Source organism: Myotis daubentonii, chromosome 18 (genome assembly GCF_963259705.1).
Source record: "Myotis daubentonii chromosome 18, mMyoDau2.1, whole genome shotgun sequence".
Lineage (NCBI taxonomy): Eukaryota > Metazoa > Chordata > Mammalia > Chiroptera > Vespertilionidae > Myotis > Myotis daubentonii.
Genome location: NC_081857.1, coordinates 20,079,387 through 20,101,635, shown reverse-complemented (window position 1 = coordinate 20,101,635; position 22,249 = coordinate 20,079,387). Strand labels below are relative to the sequence as shown.

At 46.1% G+C, this 22,249-nt stretch overlaps 3 protein-coding genes across 3 annotated transcripts in view; 2 read left to right on the top strand and 1 right to left on the bottom strand.

The window, feature by feature from the left end:
* The window catches only part of RGSL1 (regulator of G protein signaling like 1), a 76,310-nt gene that overhangs the window by 5,422 nt on the left and 48,639 nt on the right, over positions 1 to 22,249 (top strand). The window lies entirely within an intron of this gene.
* On the bottom strand, positions 197 to 1,103 carry LOC132221053 (transmembrane epididymal protein 1-like). Its single transcript, XM_059674979.1, is given in 2 exon segments — positions 197 to 301; positions 303 to 1,103. Coding segments are annotated over 2 exon segments (906 nt in total).
* LOC132220608 (transmembrane epididymal protein 1-like) lies at positions 19,635 to 20,408 on the top strand. Its single transcript, XM_059673872.1, has one exon. It carries the CDS (start codon positions 19,635 to 19,637, stop codon positions 20,406 to 20,408), a length of 774 nt encoding a protein of 257 aa, XP_059529855.1.

The window sequence follows — 22,249 nt, the reverse complement described above, 5'->3', positions numbered from 1 at the left end:
ATCAGCATCCCTTTCTCAGCCCCCTCTCTCCTCATCTCCTCAGTGATTTGAGGTTCAAGGACAGGAGATGTACCAGCAGATGGAGACCAAATGCTCTCCTTGGCCATTACCTTCATTGGAGACCAAAGAGGATACAATGCACATGTCTGAGAGAACCTACAAGGAGGAAGTAGGGATAGACAATGTGCCAGGTATCTCAGGGTGCGCTCTCTGGGAGGAGAAGAGCCTGGTCATCTTTCTCTGACTGCTCCACTTCTGGCAGCAAGTGGTAGACGGGTCCTTCAGTGTTTGTATAATATGGAAGCTTCTTTGGATCCCATCAGCTTCGACCTGGGACTGTAACAATGATGCCAAAAGGAAGAGATGCCATATGTTCCCAGTAGACACAAAGCATTGATCATCACATGCCAGCAGAAGAAGGTGGTGACAAACATGATGTCACTGATGTCATCATCCTGCCATGGGTAGCCAGTGACTGGTCTGTACAGAATAAAGCCTGCCTGCATCAGCCAGGAGCCCATCATCAGAAACAGAAAGGCCTCAATCATTGAGAGGTGAAATACGTTGGGCGCCCACAGCTCAACAGTCAACACCAGCATGAGCAGGAACACCACCAAGATGAGTAGAGAATGAACCTGCAGTTCCACCCCTGTCGAATCTTGAACATGTGACACTAACAGTATCAGGAGCACGTAGAAGATCAGGACCAGGGCACCTTTTTCTAGGAGCACACACCTCTGAGGCAGCAAGTTCTTGCTCGTGACATCTACACAGCCATTGAGGGTGAGGAGGATGAACATGGTGAGGTGCTGCCACTCTTTGGGGTACATAAATCTCGGTGGCATTTCCCTGTTCATCAGCACCATCCCATCATCAAGACAGAAGATCACATAAATCGTAAAGATAGAGCCGGTCACTATTTTCAACAAACCTTGGTAGGGTATTTCCCACAGCCTGGCCCGTATTCCCTTATTTCTGGGAGGACATGAAGGATACAGAAGAGAGTCATTGACTATGGTGCTCTTAAAGACACCTGCTGCCTGATACAGTCCATAAGAGAAAAGATACAGCCCTGGGTATACATGACCATTGAACTTTCCCATGAAATTACCGATCTTTCTGATTCAGGAACGAAGAGCAGAACTCAGAACCTCTCTGCCCTCCTCTCTTTTGAGGACCCCCTCAAGTTTTGGGCTGTATATAAAGAGCTAACTTCTACCTACTTTTATTATCTCTCTCTGCCCACTCTTCCCAGACAGAATGGAAAGTTCTGGACAGAAGCCTACACTTGTGGTGAGGTGGGTCTCATTGTTCCATTCCATTCTAGTACACTGGGAACTGACTTCTCCCAAAAAAGGGAGATGACTATTTCCTGGTATGCACCTGTGAGAATGTGTGTTCTCATGAGCTCTGAGTTGGGGCCTTTGAGATGTTTCTGGTCGCAGCTGTCCCTCTCTGCCATGGCCTGATTATCCAGATGAAGTCTGGGTTACTCACGAATATTAACACATCTGTTAAGACTGTATCTAAGGCAAGAGGTTTTCATTTAGAGGGGATGGTAGAGAACAAGGTGCTTGCTCCGAGCACACAAATGGTTCTGGATCTGTTGCAGGAGGTACATGGAACAGGAGTTTCTCTGGGCCTGATCGTTGTGCTGAGGGGAGAGGAAATTCATTACTCAACATGAACCATGGTGACATCGCACAGTCTTCATAATCACCTGTCCTCACGGTGAAGAGCAGTACCGTGGGGTAGAGAGGCAACACCCATATGCTGATCGTGCCCCCAGTGAGGAGGAGGAGGGTTACCCCTAGGTCACAGCGCTGCCTGAGCCCTCAGCCTTATCCAGTGATCTCCCTTTTCTACACCCATTTACATCAGAAAAACCAATCTATTCATACCCTTGAGGATGAAGGGCATTTCTTATCAGTGGGACCATGGGGATTTGAGTGTGAAAATGCTGTAAGGGAGATAGAGTTTCAGATAGCTTTACAGAGGGACTTGCCTTCCTTATTCCATTTTAACTTCAACTTTCTTTTCCTTACAGTGTGGCATAGATTGACTACACATTCACTGTATTCATTTCCTTTTCTTCTTTTGTATGCTGATAAACTACATTTCCCACTATGCCTGCAGTTCCATGCAGCCTTGCAACTGAGTTCTAGCCAATGGAGCGTGAATGGAAGTGATATACATATATTACTTTCTGGCCTCCCCCATAAAAGTGTCCCTCGTGTATTCTTTCCTTTCCTCTTGCTTTATACAGAACATTACAGCTTATTTGAAAGTCACACTGGAGAATAGGGGAGCTCCAAGGTGGAAGGAACAGGTTTCCTGAATTGCTTCTTCTAGGAGGCCTATGAACTCTTTAGGAACACTCATTTTGGACTATGTATGGTCAAGTAATAAACATTTTTGGGTAAGCAATGGAAATTTTTACACTTGTTTATTATAGCATCCAGTTTACCCAAGCTATTTCAAAAGTAATATATAGCCTTTTGCAGAAAAATTTGGAAAAATCCCTAAGCAAAAAAAAATAGAGAAAAACAAGCACTTGCAATTCCAAACCCGACGATAATTGCTGTTAACATTCTGTTGTAGAACCTCAGCTTTAGGAAGGCATGGTTTGAAATGGAAAAAATAATGACTGGCAATTGAGAGACCAGGATTCCAGTCCAAATTTCCCCCTAGTTAGCAGAGCTTCTATTTCTCTATTAGAGAAAAGAAAGGGCTTTGGCACCTGTGTTCTCTAAAGAGAGGGGGGAGTGGAGAAGAAGAAAGAGGAGGAGAACGAGAAAGGGGGAGAGTAGGAGAAAGAGAGGAAAATGTGGGGGTTATTGCATAGAAAGGAGTGACTCTGGTACCCCCAATTTTCCCTTTTTAGCTAGTGGTCAGAACGCCCAGAAAATGTCAAGGAGCTGAATGCTTAGGGAGAGGAGGTACAAAGGGAAGTGTGAGTACGACCCTGGATTGGAGTGGGTCATGGAGGAGAAAGCTCTGGGACTCTCTTTGGTTCTTGCCTTTGTTCTGGGAAATTGCTGAGCTGCTCTGAGGGGAGGTGGCCTCTGGGCAGCAAAGTCCATTGCTCCACAAAGAGCCCAGGCATGTTTCTGAGTAGCCCTGGTTCTACCTAGAATGCACTGAAGGTGTCAAGTGGCTGTAGCCCTCGCTGGTTTGACTTAGTGGATAGAGCATCGGCCTGCAGACTGAAGGGTCCTAGGTTTGATTCCAGTCAAGGGCACATGCCCGGGTTGTAGGCTTGATCCCCAGTAGGGGGTGTGTAGGAGGCAGCCAATCAATGATTCTCTCTCATCATTGATGTTTCTAGCTCTCTCCCTTTCCCTTCCTCTCTGAAATATATATATATATATATATATATATTTAAAAGAAGTGGCTGTTTTCAGTCACTAGTTATGTTACTTCCAGATGTCATAGCTGTGGGTCTAAGGGACATAGTGGACATTGAGGGAAGTGCATTCACTTCCTGACCACCCCATTTGTCTCCACCTTTTGGCTATTCCTGGCATCTGTGAGCCAGTGGCCAGAGGAGGAGAGAGAACAGCAGTGCTGATCCAACAGTGATGCGAAGTTGAAATTGGCACAGATGAGGACAAGTAGCCCCACTTAAGGTCCCATCCAGGATGCTCAGGCCCCCACCTTGGCCACACACCAACACTACATGCTGTTCATTGAAACATGAACATCCTGACCTCAATTTTGAAGGTAGGAATCACCCACCCCAAACCAGACCCTGCCCACAAGTAGCCAAGAAGAAAGCCAAAGGGGGTGAATGATTAGCAGAGCTGGCAGACAGTCCTGAGTCTGTGGGCACCAAGTGCCTGGGAAGCTGTTTCCTAAGGAAAACTCAGCTTGATCACGGGAGCCCATGGAGGTCCTTCATGGCCTGGCTGCTCCACAGTGAGGCTCCCGCAGACCCCCCCCCCCCGCCTCCCCACATTCTTGAGGGTCCCCAGGCACAGCCACTGCCCATTGTCTGGAATCAAATGTTAGAATGAGCAAGAAGATCTTCAGGAATTTAGTCAACATGAATTTACTAAATACTAAGATAATCTTGTCCCCACAAAGCTTACAATATAGTTAAAAGCATAGTATATACATGCAGACACACACATGAAATATAGAAATGTATGGTAATTGGAGAATTATTTCGAATCAGAGAATGTCATGCCAAGTGACGTTTAGATTGTATTTTAGAAGCTTTCAATGCAGGAATTGTTCCTGAGGGAGATTCAGTGTTAGTGAGAAACATCCCCAGATATGTCCTGGACTGCCAGTAACTCAGGGAAGGTTTTTCAAAAGCTTTTATACCAACTATAAAGGAATCTTTCATTTCTTTTTGTTGCAGGACAGACAGACATGGCTAAGAATCTAGTGCTGTGTTGTATGGATTGTAGAGAGACAGGACTGATTAAATGCTTTCCCCCCCACCGCCACCCCCACCCCCAGTCTCTAATGCTAAGACAGGGGCACTTGTGGGAGGAGTGGGACCCTGAGATTTAGGATGGGGAAACAGGTGAGGCTGAGAACTCTGAACTCCCCAGTTCCATAGAACCTCCCTTTCTGATGGAAGAAACCCCTCTCCCCAGCTGAGAGAAAAGTCTTCCTCTGTAGAAATACCTTTCAATAACTGCACCTGGGAGAGTTCTGTCACCAGGGGACACCAGTCTTTGTAGGACTCACTCCCACCACCCCTATAACCTCCACATCCATAACAAGAGTAGATCCCAATAATAGCCTTGACAAGGATGTGCAAAACCTGAGGTGGGAGAGGAAGTCCACACACCAAAAGAATTATAAGACCTCACCAGTCAGTATTGGCAAGAGTGCGGTGAGCATGGATGTGAATGAATTAGAAAGTGTTTGACCATTAGCATGAGATAGAAAAGTTGATTGAGCCCCATTAATCATTATGAGTTTACCTTCCTGAGATTCTAGGGTCAGTATGTGGCTTGAACATCTCTAAGCCCCATTTCCCTCATAAGTAATATGGGGTCAATAATAGTATCACCTCAGAGGGTTACTATGAGGATTAGAAGAGATAGCCCTGGTAAAAACAGCATAATCCTCAGTATACAGGGAGAAGTCAGGAAATGGTAGCCGATAATTGTTAACAATTATCTTAGTCCACACCCAGGACTCTAGACAAGACTGTTTTCACATAAATTGTTGCTTCCGGGAGAGCCGTGGAACTCCTTGAAGACACATGATATCTTTAAGGGGCATAATCTACCTCTGTTGATATTCTTAGTAACCCCAAAGCTGACAGCAGATGTCATTTGTGAACAGAGGCCAGGGCCTTAAAGGGGTGCTCCAGGTACTGGCCTTGTGCTGGCAACCTCTGCCCTGTTTTTATGTTTCGTCTGCAGTTGCTGCATTAAGAAGACCTGGCCTTAATGAAATACTCAGTCCTGAATCTTTTCATGTTTCAAATTAACTTTAATGAGCAAACAGGGAAAGATCAAGAGACCTGCGACTGGGACTTAGGGGGAACTTTGAAGCAGAAGCCAGGATGGGATAGATGCCCTCTGGAGACAGGCCAGCATTTGCTTTTGATTGCAGCGAACTCTCAGATCTTGTTCATCTGAGCAGCAAACAAGGGGCTCTGGTACCAGATACCCGAGACTTCACCTTTTGTAACACCTCTGTGCTCCTCATTCAACAAACGTGTTGAGTACCTGCTGTGAGCAAGAAACTTGTTCTCATGCATTTCTTCTGTGCATTGAGTAATACCAAGGTGAATAAGACACCATTAGTGCCCTCAAGGACTTTATATTCTGCTAGAGCAGTGGTTCTCAACCTTCTGGCCCTTTAAATACAGTTCCTCATGTTGTGACCCAACCATAAAATTATTTTCGTTGCTACTTCATAACTAATGTTGCTACTGTTATGAATCGTAATGTAAATATCTGACATGCAGGATGGTCTTAGGCGACCTCTGTGAAAGGGTCGTTCGACCACCTAAGGGGTTGCGACCCACAGGTTGAGAACCACTGTGCTAGAGGAAATAAGATGGACACGAATAGGCACATTAGGAGGGGGACTGAAATGTTACAACAGAGGTACAAAGTTCCAGGAACAGTTGCTTCTATCTTGGAGGGAACCGAGGCTGCGGTACTCAGGAAGTTAGATGGGAGCTGCCCTTTTAGGAATAGTAGGATCTGGACAGGTAGAGCTGAGCAGTGATCTTTCAGATGGAGCACCGTATGAGCAAAGGCAGGGAAGTCTGGGGAATGTTCTGGAAATAGTGAGTTGTACCTCCCTGTCTTCAGTGTTTTCATGAAAAAAAATCTCTTAATTTGAGTTCAGTTTCCTCCTGGGGCTAGTTCTGTCTACTCAGAATTATTGTGAAGAATGAATGATTTGTAATAGGGAAGTGTGTAGATTGTTGTACATGCTGGTATAATGGTAGTTTGGGTCTATCATGCCTGGTTCTGTTTCTTCACCTTACTCTAGTCCCTAAATGGTGAGAAATAGAGCTTTAGGAACTTGAGGGTGGGGCGGGGAACGGGGGGGGGGGGGGGGGGGGGGGGAGGCGCTGCATGTCAATACTGATGCTTAAATAAGGAAGTTTAGGATTGCCACAGGCAGGCCCCAGCAGAGAGTTCTCTCCTGCCATAAAAGGGCCCTAATCCTTGATAGAACTGGTCCTGGACTAATTGTCACATTGTTCCTGTCCTTGTCACAGACTCCTGGATGCCATGGTCATCTTTCCCAAGTGTCCTGTCCCATCTACATCACCAAGATCTCTTCTTTCAAAGACATTGCTTTCATTGCTTCCCCAGTTTTCTGATTGAAGAAGAAGCTTGTCCCGAAAGCTTACGATCTCAGGAGCTTAAGAATTCATCAGACGGTTTTTTCCTTAGCAGAGTTGGTCTTCTGGACTTGTCTCAAGAGTGTTGGGTCTCATTTTGGAGCCATATATTGTCATTTTCTATTTTTGGTATTGAATTCAACAAATGTTTGAAACGAGATCTTAACTGTAATTCATCCTTTGGTCTCTGAGTACCAACAGTGGCTTCCAAGGCTAATAGTAAAACAGTGGCAAAATCCCAGTGTCATTCCAAGGTGGTGGTTGGGCGGGGGCGGCGGGGGCTGGAGCCTCTGTGTAAGACTTCCAAAGGGGAGGCCTGGAGTTGTGCTGCCAGCCTTGGTTCGTCACCCAGCTCTAGCCCATGGAAGAAGCTGAGGTTGACAAGAGATTGGAAACTGGGGCTTTCTTTGAAGAGAAGTGTCAGTGCCCTGTGTGCTCTCTGTTCTCCATCACCACTGGCTTGAGGGAGGCATGAAGGTGCACTCCCCTCACCTAGAGCCAAGTGAGATGGCTTCAAGGGTGCTAGGTGGAAAGCAGGACGTGTGTTCTCTGGAGGGATGAAGAGGCTGTGTCTCGCTCTCACCTGAGAATCTAGTGGCAAGAGGCTGTCATGGGGCTGCAGCTGCCTGGTGCAGAGCCGGGAGAGGTAGCCTCATGGTGGGGAGGTGCAGGCCCATGACAGAGGACAATGGCGGTTGTCTCCAGCGTCTGCATACGAACCCTGTGGAAGCCAGCAGGACAGAGCTTCTTCTAAGGTTCTCCCCCCAGAAGAACCCCTGGGGGGTGAAGGAACCTAAGGGTGGAGAGGAGGGGTCAGAGGTGGCCATCTGGAGGAGGGGCATTGCTGACATGGAGGTCACCTCAGTTTGCTCAGAAGACCATGAGAGGACAGGAATGAGACATGAGTATAAACAACTTTTTTTGGAGATTTCTAGTAAAGGGAAGCAGAGCAGTAGGGTAGTATGCAGAGCACTTAGCACAGTGCCAAGCACATAGAAAGGGCTCAATAAATGTTGGCCGAAGAAGGACTTGATGACTCCTGGGTTGTGCTCAGTAAATGTTGGCCTTCTGAATCCATGCGAACAGGAAGAGCTGTAGGCATAGGGACTGGTCAGGAAGGGCTTCTAGGAGACTTTTCCTTTGGGTCCTAAATGATGGCATTACAGGAGGAGCATAGGGGTGAGAGGATGTTTCAGGCATGAGCCAAGGCACCAAGATAGGGAGGAGTTTGGTAGAGGGCAGCGTGCCTGCCAGGCCCCAGAGCCTTTGGGGGAGCAAACCAGGCTTGAATAGAGACAGCTGGAGACAAGACTGACAGAAGACCTTGAGTGCTAGACTGTGGCATTTATTTTGGGTCTGATAATTCAGTAGGGAGCCAGAGATCTTGAGCCATCAGGGACATAATGGGAATATAGCATTCATTGTATTTTTCAGGCTATGTGCTGTGTTTCTATTCCAAGCGTTGAAGTTGAGCAGGTTATAACTCGTGCTCCAGACAATCTAATGAGAAGCACATGTTTTTATACTAACTCCAACCTTCAGTTTCTTCCCTGAGTTAGGACAATCCTGGGAATAAAATTCTGAGGATAAAGATTGATAGGAAATTGGAACTCACGTTAGGAACTTAAGGAGGGGTAGGGCAAAGGGGGGTCTCCTGAGTGAGGTCATTGGGTGCTGGCTTGAAAACAGACTGTTTCTGCAGAAATCCAGGCACCGCTCTCTCAGCTGGCTATTAGGAGCAGGCTTTCATGTCTCAGGCCTGTAAGCCTGAACAATGCCTCTCTCATTTCCACAAGTCAGGGTGGCAAAATAGTCACCTGGTTGGATATTTTAGAGTTCGGGTGATTCATCTGGTCACATATAGTATTGAGATTCTGACCAATCTGGTTACCCAGGGAAATGAGTGGTGAGTGTGGGTCCGAGAGAGCAAGCACCAGGCCTTGGCCCAGCGGGACCTGGGTTTGAATTCCCATCTTTCACCTCCTGGCTATGTGACCTTTGACAAGTCCCTGAACCTTGATTACTTACCTGGCAAATGGGGGTGATAGCTCCGGAGTTTGTTGCATAAGAAGAATGTCTACTATTGCCATTCATTCTGTAAATGCCATCCAGTTCTAGCTAGTCAATAAATTCCGGGTAATTGGAGAACTATGGGGGAGAAGCAGCAGTACACCCCAGATTATAGTCCACTCTTTGGCAATCCTGATTTGGTTACATGTTCCAGTTTATAAGGAAAACTCTTAACAGGAGATTGCAGCCATTTCTGAATTCTTTTGATTATTAGATTATGACTCAATATCCTTTTTGATCCTGGGGCTATTTACACAGAGCAATTGGGCAAGTACGTAGCTGGAGGGAATGAGTAGGCAATGAAAATGTTAACCAGTGACTTTGGGCTCTATCTGCACTCAGAACTATAGCTTTTTATTAGGTTACCAACTGCTGGCTGGGATGATGGAGACACCAGCTATGGGTGTCACGGCCTTGCTTGCCCCATTCCACCATGGAAAAGATTCCGGACCAGCTATACTTAGGCAGCCATAGAAATTCAACATGGCCGGTGAGGAGGGTGGGCCTGACCAGGAATGAAAGGTATTGTCCTAATTACACTGCCAGGGTGGCAAATAAGCCTTTTGTTCCAGAAACTTGGATCTTCCTTATCTCTCAGGCGGGTGGACAGCTCTCTTTTTGTTCTGAAAATGTGGACCCTTCCTGTTGGTACACAAACTATTGCAGCAGAAGGGGTCAGGATGGACCCTTTGTTTAGAAAGTGAAAGAGCCGGGGGCCTTAGATGAAACCCCAGGGATTGAGACAAGCATGAGACTCAGGGTTTATCTGATGCAATTACTCCCCTGAGCAGGACTAAAGAGAGGACAGCAGGGGTCTGATAGGATTGAATGGAGAGACAGGGTCCCAGGGCCATGCAAGGAGCACGTGTCTGAGCTCTCAAGGAGTGACGATGAGGGTGGTGGCTTAGAGCGGCCTCCTCCTGCAGCCCCTGCTGGTGTGAGCAGGGACTAACTAGGCTGGGGCAGCCCGTTTACGCCCTGGGCTGCAGCACCAGAGATGGAGTGTCACCCCCCACTTGGAGCTAGAGGAGAGGGACATTGTTGCTGTATCAACAGCAAGCACTCTCTCGCATGCCTGTCTTCTTTCTGAGTGGCTTGAGCAGAATTGTTTGGAGGTGAGGAGTCTGAGATCCAGGGGCCAGTAGAGTTGGTTCCTTCTGCGGCTGTAAGGGAATCTGTTCCATTGCCTCTCCCCGAGCTTCTGCTGGTTGGCGGTTAATCCTTGGCATTCCTTGGCTTCCAGAAGCATCACCGAATCTCCGCATCTTCAAGTGCTGTTCTCCCTGTGTCTTCCCAGATTTCCTCTTTTTAGAAGGATGTGAGTTAGATTGGATTAGAAATCTACCCTACTCCAGTATGCCTCATCTTAACGTAGGTAATTACAACTATAATGCCCCTATTTCAAATAAGGTCCCATTCTGAGGTGCTGGAGGTTAGGACTTAACATAGAAATGGACGGCACAGTTCAACCCATACCAAGGACGATCCACACAAGCAGGGTCCGCTGGCACACATGGTTAAAGAAAAGCACCCCAAAATGTACCATAGAGGAATCTAAGCAAGGCTCTTCACCTCACTCACACTCAATTTCCCCAGCTGTCACAGGGAAGGAGCCTCCTTCACCTAACAGGGCTGTTTTGAGGGTCAGAGGAGATAATGTAGAGAAAGCTCAGGAAACTAAAAACATGACTTTTCATTTTTATTACATTATTTCATTAATTAAAAAGATAACTCCCATCTACTGAAGGCTGTGCTAAACTCTATCACATTCCATTCTCACCATAACCCTATGTGGTGAATATCCTCATTTGATGGGTAGGGAGACAAAGATTAGAGATAGGTTCAGTTATTTGACCGATGGGCTCATAAGTGGCAAAGCTAGAACTGAAACTTTGGTCTGTCAAGGCCCAAAGTCTGAGCCTTATTCTGAATTTCTCTGGTATTAGAGCTGAGTTCTGGGCAGTAGTGAGGCTGAGGAAAAGGCAAAAGAAAGAGGTTATGCTTTATACTAAGGAGGAAACACCAATCTATTGAGCCCAGTAGATGGAGACTTAGTGTAAAAGCAAGTAAGCATGGTGTTAGAGGATGGGGGGGGAAGAGAAATAAAAATATGAATAAAACCTAGTCCAGTGGTTGGCAAACTGCGGCTCTTTGGCCCCTTGAGTGTGGCTCTTCCACAAAATACCACGTGCGGGCGCGCACATACAGTGCGATTGAAACTTCGTGGCCCATGCGCACAAGTCGGTATTTTGTGGAAGAGCCACACTCAAGGGGCCAAAGAGCCGCATGTGGCTCACGAGCCGCATTTTGCCGACCACTCACTAGTCCATGTCTTGGAGCAGGTGTGAAAGCAAATAACAGATATGGAGGGAAAGGAGTCTCTGACCCTAAGCCAGCTTGGGGAGGGGGCTCAGGAAGGGAGCAGAGGCGATAGGGGGCAGGTGACTTTGACCTGACTTGGAATGTGCCCAGGGTGTGTACTGTGCTTTGAATCCCAACTCCCATAAGTGTGTAGCTTTGAACAAGTTACTTACAATCTGGAAAACTCCGTTTTTTAAACTGCAAAATGGAAATTTGTGCTTGCCTTCTGAATAGCCACCTGCCTCTTCTTTCTCCCTAAAGGACCCCGTTTTTTGTTTTGCTAGTTACCCCTCCCCCCCTTGTGTATCAGAGGAGGTTGGCCTGGGCACCAGCCATGTTTGCAGGGACCGAAGCAGGCTGACCCCACTGGTGGTTGGTTCCCTTGCTGTTGATGGGGCTGCACTACCTCTGGAGTTCTTAAGCGAGAGAATAAATGTCCTAATGCTTAAGCCAGTGGGATCAGAGTTTTCTATTTGCAGCCAAAAACATCCAAAATGACTTATTACCTGCTAGATTTGTGTGGAATAAATGAGACATTCCTATAAAGGGTTTAGCACTGTGAAATGTTAACAATTATCATTTATAGGATACTTTATTATAGAATTATATAGGACTTTCTTCTTTACTAATATGTATCATGTTTCTCCAAATACATATGAGAACATTTTTGGCCAGAACGCAAGCTTCTGCTTTGTTGGTGCCCAACTCAGTTGTCAAGAAAAATGCATAGTAGGTATTTAATATCTATTTCATAGTGTGTGTGTGTGTGTGTGTGTGTGTGTGTGTGTATGTATATGTATGTGTATGTATGTGTATATATATATGTGTAACTCTGATGGACGATCTAACCCAAGAGCCCTTGTGAGTTGGTTGGAGACTGTGACCCAAGAAAAATGTTTCATTTTGCCACTGAAAGTGACTTCCAGGAGAATGTACTCTAAATCGTTTGAAAAAGGGAACAATGGCAGACCTTTCCAAAACAGGAAGGCGCCAGAATCCCAGGCTCTCGGGGCTGGAAGGACCTGGGAACCATCTGGTCCATCGCCTTCATTTCCCAGCTGAGCCCAGAGGCTGCCTCATGGTCAGGCAGCCAGAGGCCAGGCCAGGCCTGGAGCACAGCCTCCGACTCCTGCTTCAACCCCTTTCCCTTTTGTCATTACTTTCTTCACAGTCACCTTCCCTGCCAACCTCTCCCCAGAGGTTGGGCTGCCGGGAATCCATGGGAATGTGTGGGAATCCATGAGAATTTGTGGGAATCCACTTCCTACCAAGGTCGTCCTGCAGAGTCGCTGCCAGGGGCCAGGTGGCCTGGCATGAGATCTGAGACTCGGCATCCTTTGTTGACTGCAAACATCATCCCTGAAGGGTCACGAAGGGCCAGGTGTGGGAAAGAGGCCTCTCCCTAACCACTGTCTAGTGTGCAGGGCTGGTTAAAGGGTACCATCCAGGTCAGTGCAAAGGAGAGCACAGCACCTGCGGGCTGAGTGGCGCTGTCCATCCCAGGGAGCTCTTGAAAGACTTCTAGTCTGCTCTAGGCTGGCTCTGCACATGGCCTACCCTCCCCCTCCCCCACCCACCCACCACATTCACAGCTTTGTTCACACCACTGTCCATACCTAGATGCTCCTACCTATTCTCATCTGCTCCCCATCCCCAGGTTGTTGGCCAGTGCAATTTAAATTTCAGTGCAAATATTTACTCCTCCATCAGAATTAACCCCACACTCCTCTATATTCCCACCATACTTGGTCTATTCCATCATCATAAAATTTAATCCAAGATGGCTTTAGTAGGGTCTTTTCTATTAGATCTGTGTTTCCCAAACTTTCAATGCATACTAATCATACTAATCACCTAGGGATCTTGGTAAAACAGAGATTTAGATTTAATTGGTCTAGCTTGGAGCCTGGGAGTCTGTATTTCTAACAAGCTTCCCAGTGATGCTGACACTGCTGGCCTATGGGCCACACTTTGAATAGCAAAATATTAATATAATTGGAGAGGGGCATAAGTACTATATAAATGAACTAAAGTCAAACAGAGCTAAGTATGGGGCCTGCTATGTGCTGCCCGGGGCTGACTAGAGATGCAAGCAGACCACAGGGAGCTTCTGGAACAAAGAAAATTCCTGTAAAGATTGATTAACAGTCCAGCTGGAGTGACTCTGTGATTGAGCATCGACCTGTGAACCAGGAGGTCATGGTTCAATTCCCAGTCAGGGCACATGCCCAGGTTGCGGGCTCAATCCCCATTGTGGGGCATGCAGAAGGCAGCCTGTCAATGAATCTCTCTCATCATTGATGTTTCTAGCTCTCTCTCCCTCTCCCTTCCTCTCTGAAGTCATATATATATATATATATATATATATATATATATATATATATAGCTACTCATCCATACTTTTTATTTACCCATTCCATAAAGGGAAACCGACCAGAAAATATACCTTGTAAAGGTTAAAGTTAATCCCAACATTTTGTTCCATTCTCTATTTCCTCATACAAGCAGTCTTCCATAGAAACTATAAGCAGATATAAAAGCTCAGCCTGTAGGGACAGTTAGGGTGTCTCTTCCTTCTCTTGTAAGGAGAGTCGGCCACTCTCTCAGTGGAGTGGCTTTTCTTGCTTATCCTCTCTGCTCTAGAAACTTGCTTCCACTCTAACCTCTTGTCTGTCTGGCTCACATCTTGAATTCTCTCCTGCTTGAAGCCAAGAACACTCTTGGCTCAGGGCCGGATTCTCCCCTGGGGACTCACCCCTCCAGCATCGGTACTGCTTTTGAGTTGCCTGAGAGCAGGTGCCATGTCTTATTCATCTTTTCAGCACCACCTTATAGCATAATGTCTGGCTGATTATAGGTGGTTAACACACATTTGTTGAAGTGGCTAAGTTACTGTTGTTTCCTTTAAGTGTGAATATGTGATCTGGGCAGTGTTAGAAAACTGTTGTGGCTGGGATGGCAGAAAGTGAGGTGGTGCAGAACTTGGGGGTCACAGGAAGGCAGGATAAATCCTGAGTTGAACCAAGACCTCAGCGTTACAGATCCAGAAACTCAATTTTATCAGTCTCTTTAGGTTCTGAAGGACTGATTGGCACTAATACCTAAACCAGAAGGACAATTTATTCACTAATATTAGAGGCCATGTCTTTCCAGTGACTGAGTTGCTTATGCCTGCTAATGAGATACCCCTACCAACCATCCACGCTCCCCCACCAGCGCCCCACCCCTGCCCCTTTTGCTGGGATCAAAGTAGCTAGGGATAATTTAGCTCAGAATATTGACTCTGAACACAGATGACTAAATGAACGTGTGGGAAAAATAAAGCAGATAAAGGAAAAGCTTGAGAAGTTGTCCCTGTTCCAAAAAGATTTCACTCCTGTAACAGAGTACTCATTTTCTCCCAAATAGTCTTTCTCCTTGGATGGCACTGTATAAAGCAGTGGTTCTCAACCTTCTGGCCCTTTAAATACAGTTCCTCATGTTGTGACCCAACCATAACATTATTTTCGTTGCTACTTCATAACTGTAATGTTGCTACTGTTATGAATCATAATGTAAATATCTGATATGCAAGATATGATAATGACCCTGTGAAAGGGTAGTTCGACTGCCAAAGGGGTCACGACCCACAGGTTGAGAACCGCTGGGATAAAGACAGATAAAGTCTGTGTTTCCAGACTCCATGTTGACCAGCCACTCCTCCTTCAGCCAACACATCCTTCCACCAGGAAGCCCAGCTTCAACATAACTGATTCGCTCACAGCTCTTTCTAGCAGCATCTAGTCTTGAGGACACATGCAAGTGGGCATTTTCATGCCAGGCAGCGTGTGTGTGGCACCTAGAATCTCTTAGGGTGAGGATGCTTCTGCAGAAAGTATTCCATTTATTTGCTGCTGACTCTCCTTGTCCCCCAATTCTGCAGACCTCTCATTTGGCTTCTTCTCTTGACAGTACCACTGAGGCATTGGGCAGAGTGGGACAGATTGAGAGCTAGTCAGTGGGCCCGCCAGGAAGCTGGGCTCTCCTGCAGCCTGGGAGCTGGCTGAGAAGGGGGCTCACAGCCTTGGTCCACTTACGTGTTTGCCTTATGCTGACTGAGCTGGGGTTTTCTTGTGCCTCTTGTGGACAGCCAGCTTGTGACTCTCAGCGTCCCAACTAAGCCACCAGCCATGTGACATCCTGTGAGTCACTTCTCTCTGGACTTTAGTTTCAAATAGGCCCTATGGTCTCATCCAGCCCTAAGATGACCAACTTAAAGTAATTTATATTTATAACCTGCTTTAAAATACAACATATTATGGAATCCCACAATTCCATGTTTATCTATGAGGAGAATGAATCTTGGAGAAGATGAACACCTCATCTTGAATCATCTGCCTAGCAAACTAGGCAAACTAGGTCTTAAACACAGATCAAACGTTTCATTTTCTTAATCACTGATTGACAATGTCTCCTGGGACCTGAACAAGGAGGATTTTTTTTTTTTTTTTATCCTGCTCCTTTGCTTTCTTTTCCTTGCCTCTCCCATTTCAGGAGCTGAGCTGATTTTACCCTCTTTGCCTCAACTCTCCGTTGAGTTCCCCATGTTCTCTTTCAGTCTTCATCTTTCCTTCTTCCCTCCACCTTCTCCCTCCCCTATTCATCCCTCTCTTAGCCTCCTCCTCCCTCCCTGCCCCCTTTCTCCGCGTGCATGCCAACCTCTCTTGGTAAATATTGCTGGGTTCTGCTTTGTAAAGATGTCTCCCCACACTCCTGGGTGAATCTGTGGGTCAGTGAGGGCCGGAGGATGGTGTCCAGGTGCAGCCTAAGGATCAGGGTGGTGTTTCCTAGTCTAGTGCAGTGGCTTCAAGCATCAGCTAAAGGATGGCTGGCCTACATTGGAATCACCAGGGGTGGGAGACATGTATGATTCCAGATGCAGAGACTTTATTCATTAGGGTCAGGGTGAAAACTTAGTACTCCGTAATTTAAAAAAGCTCTCCTGAGGTGCTTATGATGAGTGGAAAGGTTCATACTTGTGCCCACATGGCCCTGCCCCTAGTGGTGAGCCAGTGAGTGGCCAGGTGTCCACAGGAGTACCAAGAGGGTCGCCTAAGGTAGAGGTCTTTCTTGTAGGTCATGGAACATCAGCTAGTAAGTTTGGCATCTGCTCCCTCCACATTCTAGGACCTAGGTGGATGCCCCATCAGTGATACCTCCAGCTCAATAGGGGGAGCTCTTGCTTCTGCCATATTTGTGCAAGCAGAGTATTCTTATCTGCATTCCATCTATTTTTGGGTATCAGTCCCCAAACCAGAGATGTGTCCATTCCTTTCACCCTTTTAGATGGCACTTCCTTTTCTGATACAGTTGTCACCCCTGTTATTGGCTGGAAATGAGAAGAGCAATTTTCACTCAATTCTCTCTTAATTGAATATGTTTCCTAATTAAATTAAATTCCTAATTAAATTAGGATCCTAATTAAATGCCAGGACTTCCCCACATGAGATCTCTGGGGGACACACATGCAGAACTTGGTAGAATCTTTGAGGCCATCTAGTCTACCTGTACCAATGAATCCACTCTGCCTATTGCCGAAAGATAAACAATGTTTGCAGATAAGCTCTGTGCTGCATCCTCACCAAGCTTTTTGCTGGATTCACACTCTGCCCTTGGTTTACACCAAGTGCCCTCAATGGGGGCAATATCTCCCCCAAGAGGGTAAAAATATTGTGATTTTAGGTATTACAATGGTTCCAGGAGGCCATAGGAAATAAAATATACAATATAGCTGTGATATTAAATTTTCATGGGGACATTTGTAATAGTGTCAACAATAAAAATAGTTAAAAATGTTTTCATGCAGGGAAGGTGATAAGGGAACACATGTTGAAAAAGTTTCTTAGAGGGGACAAAAACTAGAAAAGGGTTGAGAAACACTGATTTATGCAAAGGGCTCTGCGCCTGTGGCTGAGAAGTTAAAATTATGCCAAGTCATCCACATCCTTTCATTCTGCATCTCCTGTGTCCAAGGACGAAGAAGTCAGAGATAAAATTCTCCTCTAACTACATAGCTCTGATCATTTGTTCCACTCATATAGCTTTAGCTCTGAGCATTAGTGGCCTTGCATCATTTGTATGTATCTGTTCCATCTTCATAACTAACTATAAAACATTTTTGGATAGAGACCATGTGCTCATTTGACAGTTCATTAATTTATCCGTTCATCTATCAAACATTCATTGAACACCTCTAGGCATGGGGCTAGATTCTAAAGGGACAAAGAATGCAGGATATGGTCTCCAACTTGAAAGACTTCCCAGTACGTAAAGAATGGTGGAGCAGTGTGTCAGGTATAACAATAGAGATGTGTATAAGTTGCATAGAGAGGATCTTTCCCATTTGGGAGGAGGCAGTGCTTGAGCAGAGCCTTGAAGGAAAAAGGAGTGCCCCAGGTAAAGAATGTGGAATAGGAAGAACATTCCAGAAAAGCTTCCAATATTCCTGGAGATGGTACAGGTGGGAGGGGACTAGGAATGAGGTCAGGCTAAAGCAAAAGGCGCCTTCAAGCTTATTCTCATGACATGGATTTTACCCATAAAGCAGTGTGATGCCACTGGGGGATTTAAGTTAGCCAGTGGCATAATTAACTCTTTTGACTGCAATGTGGATACGAACAGGGGAGGACTGGAGCCCAGTTAAGAGATGTTGCAACAATGCAGAGTTGGTGATGCCTGGATGAGGGTAGTGGGTGCGTTTTGGGAATCCAGAGAACTTGTTGAGGATGTGGGGGTGAGTAAAAATTGGTACCACCACTTTGAATGGAGATTCATCACTGTCTGTTAAAACCCCCCAAAAGGGAATAGTCTGTGATTCAGAAATGTCAATTGTGGTTACCTACCCTAAAGAAGAATATCTGTTCAGCGTTGTTTGTTTAAAAGCATCAGACCAACATGTTCATTGGTAAAGAACTAGATGAAGAATATGACATTAAAAGGAATGAGCAGCACCTCTCTCTAGCAAAATGGTTCTATCTCCAACACATTCTATGACTGAGTTGAAAAAAAGCCAGTTGTGGAATGATACGTAGAAGTATTGACATCCGAAAGAAAACTCATTTTGGCATATGAAGAGCCCCTTTGCAAACAGCGTCTTTTCCACTTTTTCATCCTACAGTGGACTTGTTAGGCATGGTCTCACGTACCCACACAGAACTTCTACTGTCTTCTTATTTCCTTAAAAAAACTACTTAATATCCAATAGATACAAAATAACATGGAACTCTTGGGGGTCATCATTTGCCTGAACTTTGTTTATAGCTTCACATATGTGTTCACATCGTTCAGTTTTGTGTGTTTTTGAACTTTGACATTCTTCTTTCACTTAGAGTTATATATTTGAGGTTCCATGTTTGTATTAAAGTTCTGCAGAGAAATAGAACCGAAAGATCTATGTAAAGGAGACCTATTATGAGGAGATGGTTTGTGTGATTATGGAGACAGAGAAGTCCCACCATCTGCTGTCTCTATCTAGAGACCTGCTGGTGTCATTGCAGTCTGAGTCTAAAGACCTGAGAACCAGGGGTGCTGGTGGTACAAATCCCAGTGCAAAGGCAGGAGAAGACCTATGTCCCAGCTCAGTAGACAGGCCGGAAGCAAAAGGGGCAAATTCCTTCTTCCTCTGCTTTTTCTTCTATGTGGGCCCCCAACAGATTGGATGAAACTCGTCCATATTGATGCAGGTAAGCTATTTTAATAAATCCACTGATTCAAAAGCAAATCCCATAGGTACACCCAGATACAATGTTTAATCTGGGCTTCTCAGGAGTGAACATTTTCCTGGCAGTTCTCAAGTAATCAGGCACTAAGTGTGTTTACTGTGGCTCTTAAAGACTATTTATACCCCGGGAAATACAGTTGTACTTGTGTTTGTATGAGGTTATATGTGAGGACTCCAAGGGATGTTCTCTACGTTGTGTGTTCTCCGTGCTTCCTCTGAGTTCTTCCTTACATTCTGTGAATTTGGAGGGAAGTAAGGAAGGTAGCATTGGCATCAAGGACAAGGGGGAGGAGAAGCAAGGGGGACCCATAGCATAGTCTCTGAGAAGGGCAGAGGCCCAGGCGTTGTGCTGGAGAACATGCTTATATCACTATTTGGCAACGGTTGGTTAGTTATCAATGAACCAGAGCAGAAGACCAGACGGAAACCATGACACCCACCCCGCCATAACTTTGGGTCTCCTCCAAAACCATTTCCCTTCTGAACGTGGATGCAGTGAGCTGGATAGAGGATATAAGTCGACTTCAGGAAGCTCTCTCCACATCCTAGAGCCTGAGGAGGTCCTTGCCAACCCTCTCGCCTCTGCAGTTGGTCAGACCTGTCTTCAGTTCCATGGGAGGCTTTGAGGGTCATCTGTACCCAGGCCTGTCCCTCTTCCTCTACGGACTTTATCACGCACGACTCGTTTTCAGGGCCTTGATATGCAACAACCCCGTTCAGTATCTCCCACGCTGTCCCTGGAGCAAAGGCAGATGGGCCAGGCTGCAGCAAATATACTATGTCGGCTTGGTGAAGATACTGAGCGCCTGCATTTTAGTGGCCCAAGAGCTGCATAGCATTCCTGGACAGTTTGTATTCATCAGCAAGATATATCACCAGAGGAACTTTTTGTACCGCAAGCAGTGGCAGCATTTCACTCTGTATATGACCTTCTTCCTGAGTGGGTGTGTCGATGTGGTGAGCCAGAACCTGCTGCCCCAGAGGTGCGCTGCTCTGGAGCAAAGTGCGCAAGTCCTGGGCATGTTCCTGCTTCTGCCCCTGATGGTGTCTCACATACAGGACTCAGAAGGCGTGGAGCTGCAGTCGCACATCCTGCTCATCCAGGTCATCTTCCTGCTGACACTCGTGGCCATTGCAGAATTCTGGGCTCCCAACGTGCTGCAGCTCTGGGTGTTGAAGGCCTTTTTGTATATGATTCTAGGCTCTTGGCTGATGCAGATAGGCTTTATGCTGTACAAACCCGTCTCCGGCCATAAGTGGATGGACGATGACAAAAACGACATTATATTCGTCACCACCTTCTTCTGCTGGCATGTGGCTTTCATTGCCGTTTTCATGACCTGGATCTACGGCTTCTCGTTTTGGTGGTATTGTTACGTTTGTTGATGTCTGAACCTGGGCGGGCCCAGAATGGTTCCTGTCACCTGCACCTTCTGGAGCACCTGGTGGAGAAATTGAGGGAAGTGGAGCTGTCAGAGAGGAGGACCAGGTGCCCTTCCTTCAGAGCTTCCACCTGATGCAGGAGACGCTGCTAGGACGGGCAGGCCGCCCCCCCCCCCCCCCACGCCCTTCTGGCTCCTCCTCAGTCTCATTTGCTGAGCCGGGTGCAGAGGAAAGGTGATAGGCATGTGACTGTGACCTTCACTCCCAGCTCCCCGAGTATTTCCCCTACCTCTCCTCACTCTCTTCAACTCCAGCCAAGGCAGTCTGCTCACCCTGCTCCTCTCTGCACTCTCCACTCCCCTCCAGGAGAATGGAAAAATAATATACTACATCTTGCCTTTGGGTCTTGATAAATACCCTTCACCCACCACATAGAATACCAGCTAGTCATATTTAGTACATCATCATAATTCACATACTGTATCACATAATAGTTTACCTCTCATAATAACCACCTCCACATCTGGCCTCTTTATGGATCTCTTCCATACTCATACTGAGTTGGAACTGCCATTTTGAATATATAGCACCATTAGAACTGTTACTGAGTTCTTTGTTTTGATTACTTTATAACTTGTCAAAAGGAAAGTCAGATCTTTTTTTTCAGCTTTATTGAGGTATACTTAATATACAAAAAAAAATCATATATACTTCATGTATATATTTTAGTGAGTTTGGACCTATGTGATACCGTGGGGCATTGTCCTCCTCAGAGTCTAGTTCAGTGATGGCGAACCTTTTGAGCTCGGCGTGTCAGCATTTTGAAAAACCCTAACTTAACTCTGGTGCCGTGTCACATCTAGAAATTTTTTGATATTTGCAACCATAGTAAAACAAAGACTTATATTTTTGATATTTATTTTATATATTTAAATGCCATTTAACAAAGAAAAATCAACCAAAAAAATGAGTTCGCATGTCACCTCTGACACGTGTGTCATAGGTTCGCCATCACTGGTCTAGTAGAACAGAGTAACACCCTACATGAGTGAGGCTTAGAAGGGATCATCTGCTTCCAGAATTTCTGTCTCTCTCTTCCTGAGTGTGTTCTGTAAGATCTTCTATCTGTGTCTAGTACCAGTCCATTTCTCTGTACATACCTCAATCAATTTCCAAGTAGTAGACCCACCTGGACCCACTCCTTCCTGGTTTTCATGTATAGTACAATTCAACGGCTTGTTTATTTCACATCCTTTTCTTTTTACTCCTACAGCTACCCTGTCAGATTGGTTTATAGATGATAATCTAAAATTCAAAGAAAGTGGCTTAAGGTGGCTAGTCATTTTGCAACGCCACATAATGCCATAGCTGGGTGTCAAGGAGGGCTGGAATTCTGAAGAGTAGAGGTAAATTATTGGGGACTTGCGAAACAGTGTCTCTGTGTCACCATGCTGCTTCTCCCCCTGCTGTGCCCAGGAGATGGAGCATCTGTCAGGTATTCCTAAGGTTCCCAACCATCTGCAGAGCCTCCCCTGTGAAGGAAACCCACCCACCAAATATTGTTCTGAGGTTGCAGCTTTAAAATGGCAGCATCAGTCCCCATTCGGACTTCTGATAGCGTCCTGGGACTCTCCAGCAATGAAGGCTCCCTGTTGTCTTTTAATGGAGGATTCCCTGGCCAGCCCTCCTGGCCCCGCCCCAGCAGGGTAGTCCAGATTTCTCCAGGCTTCTGGGCCTGTGGAATTCTGGCCCTTCATTCAGCTGCTGTGCTTCTTCTTGATCCAGGTGACCAGTGGAGCTCAGCAATTTCCCCTTTAGGTTCTGCTGTGTTCCTGGTTGACCCC

Bases quoted from the DNA above. Each gene is read 5' to 3' on its own strand.
- LOC132220608 (XM_059673872.1), top strand. From the start codon at position 19,635: ATGGGAGGCTTTGAGGGTCATCTGTACCCAGGCCTGTCCCTCTTCCTC.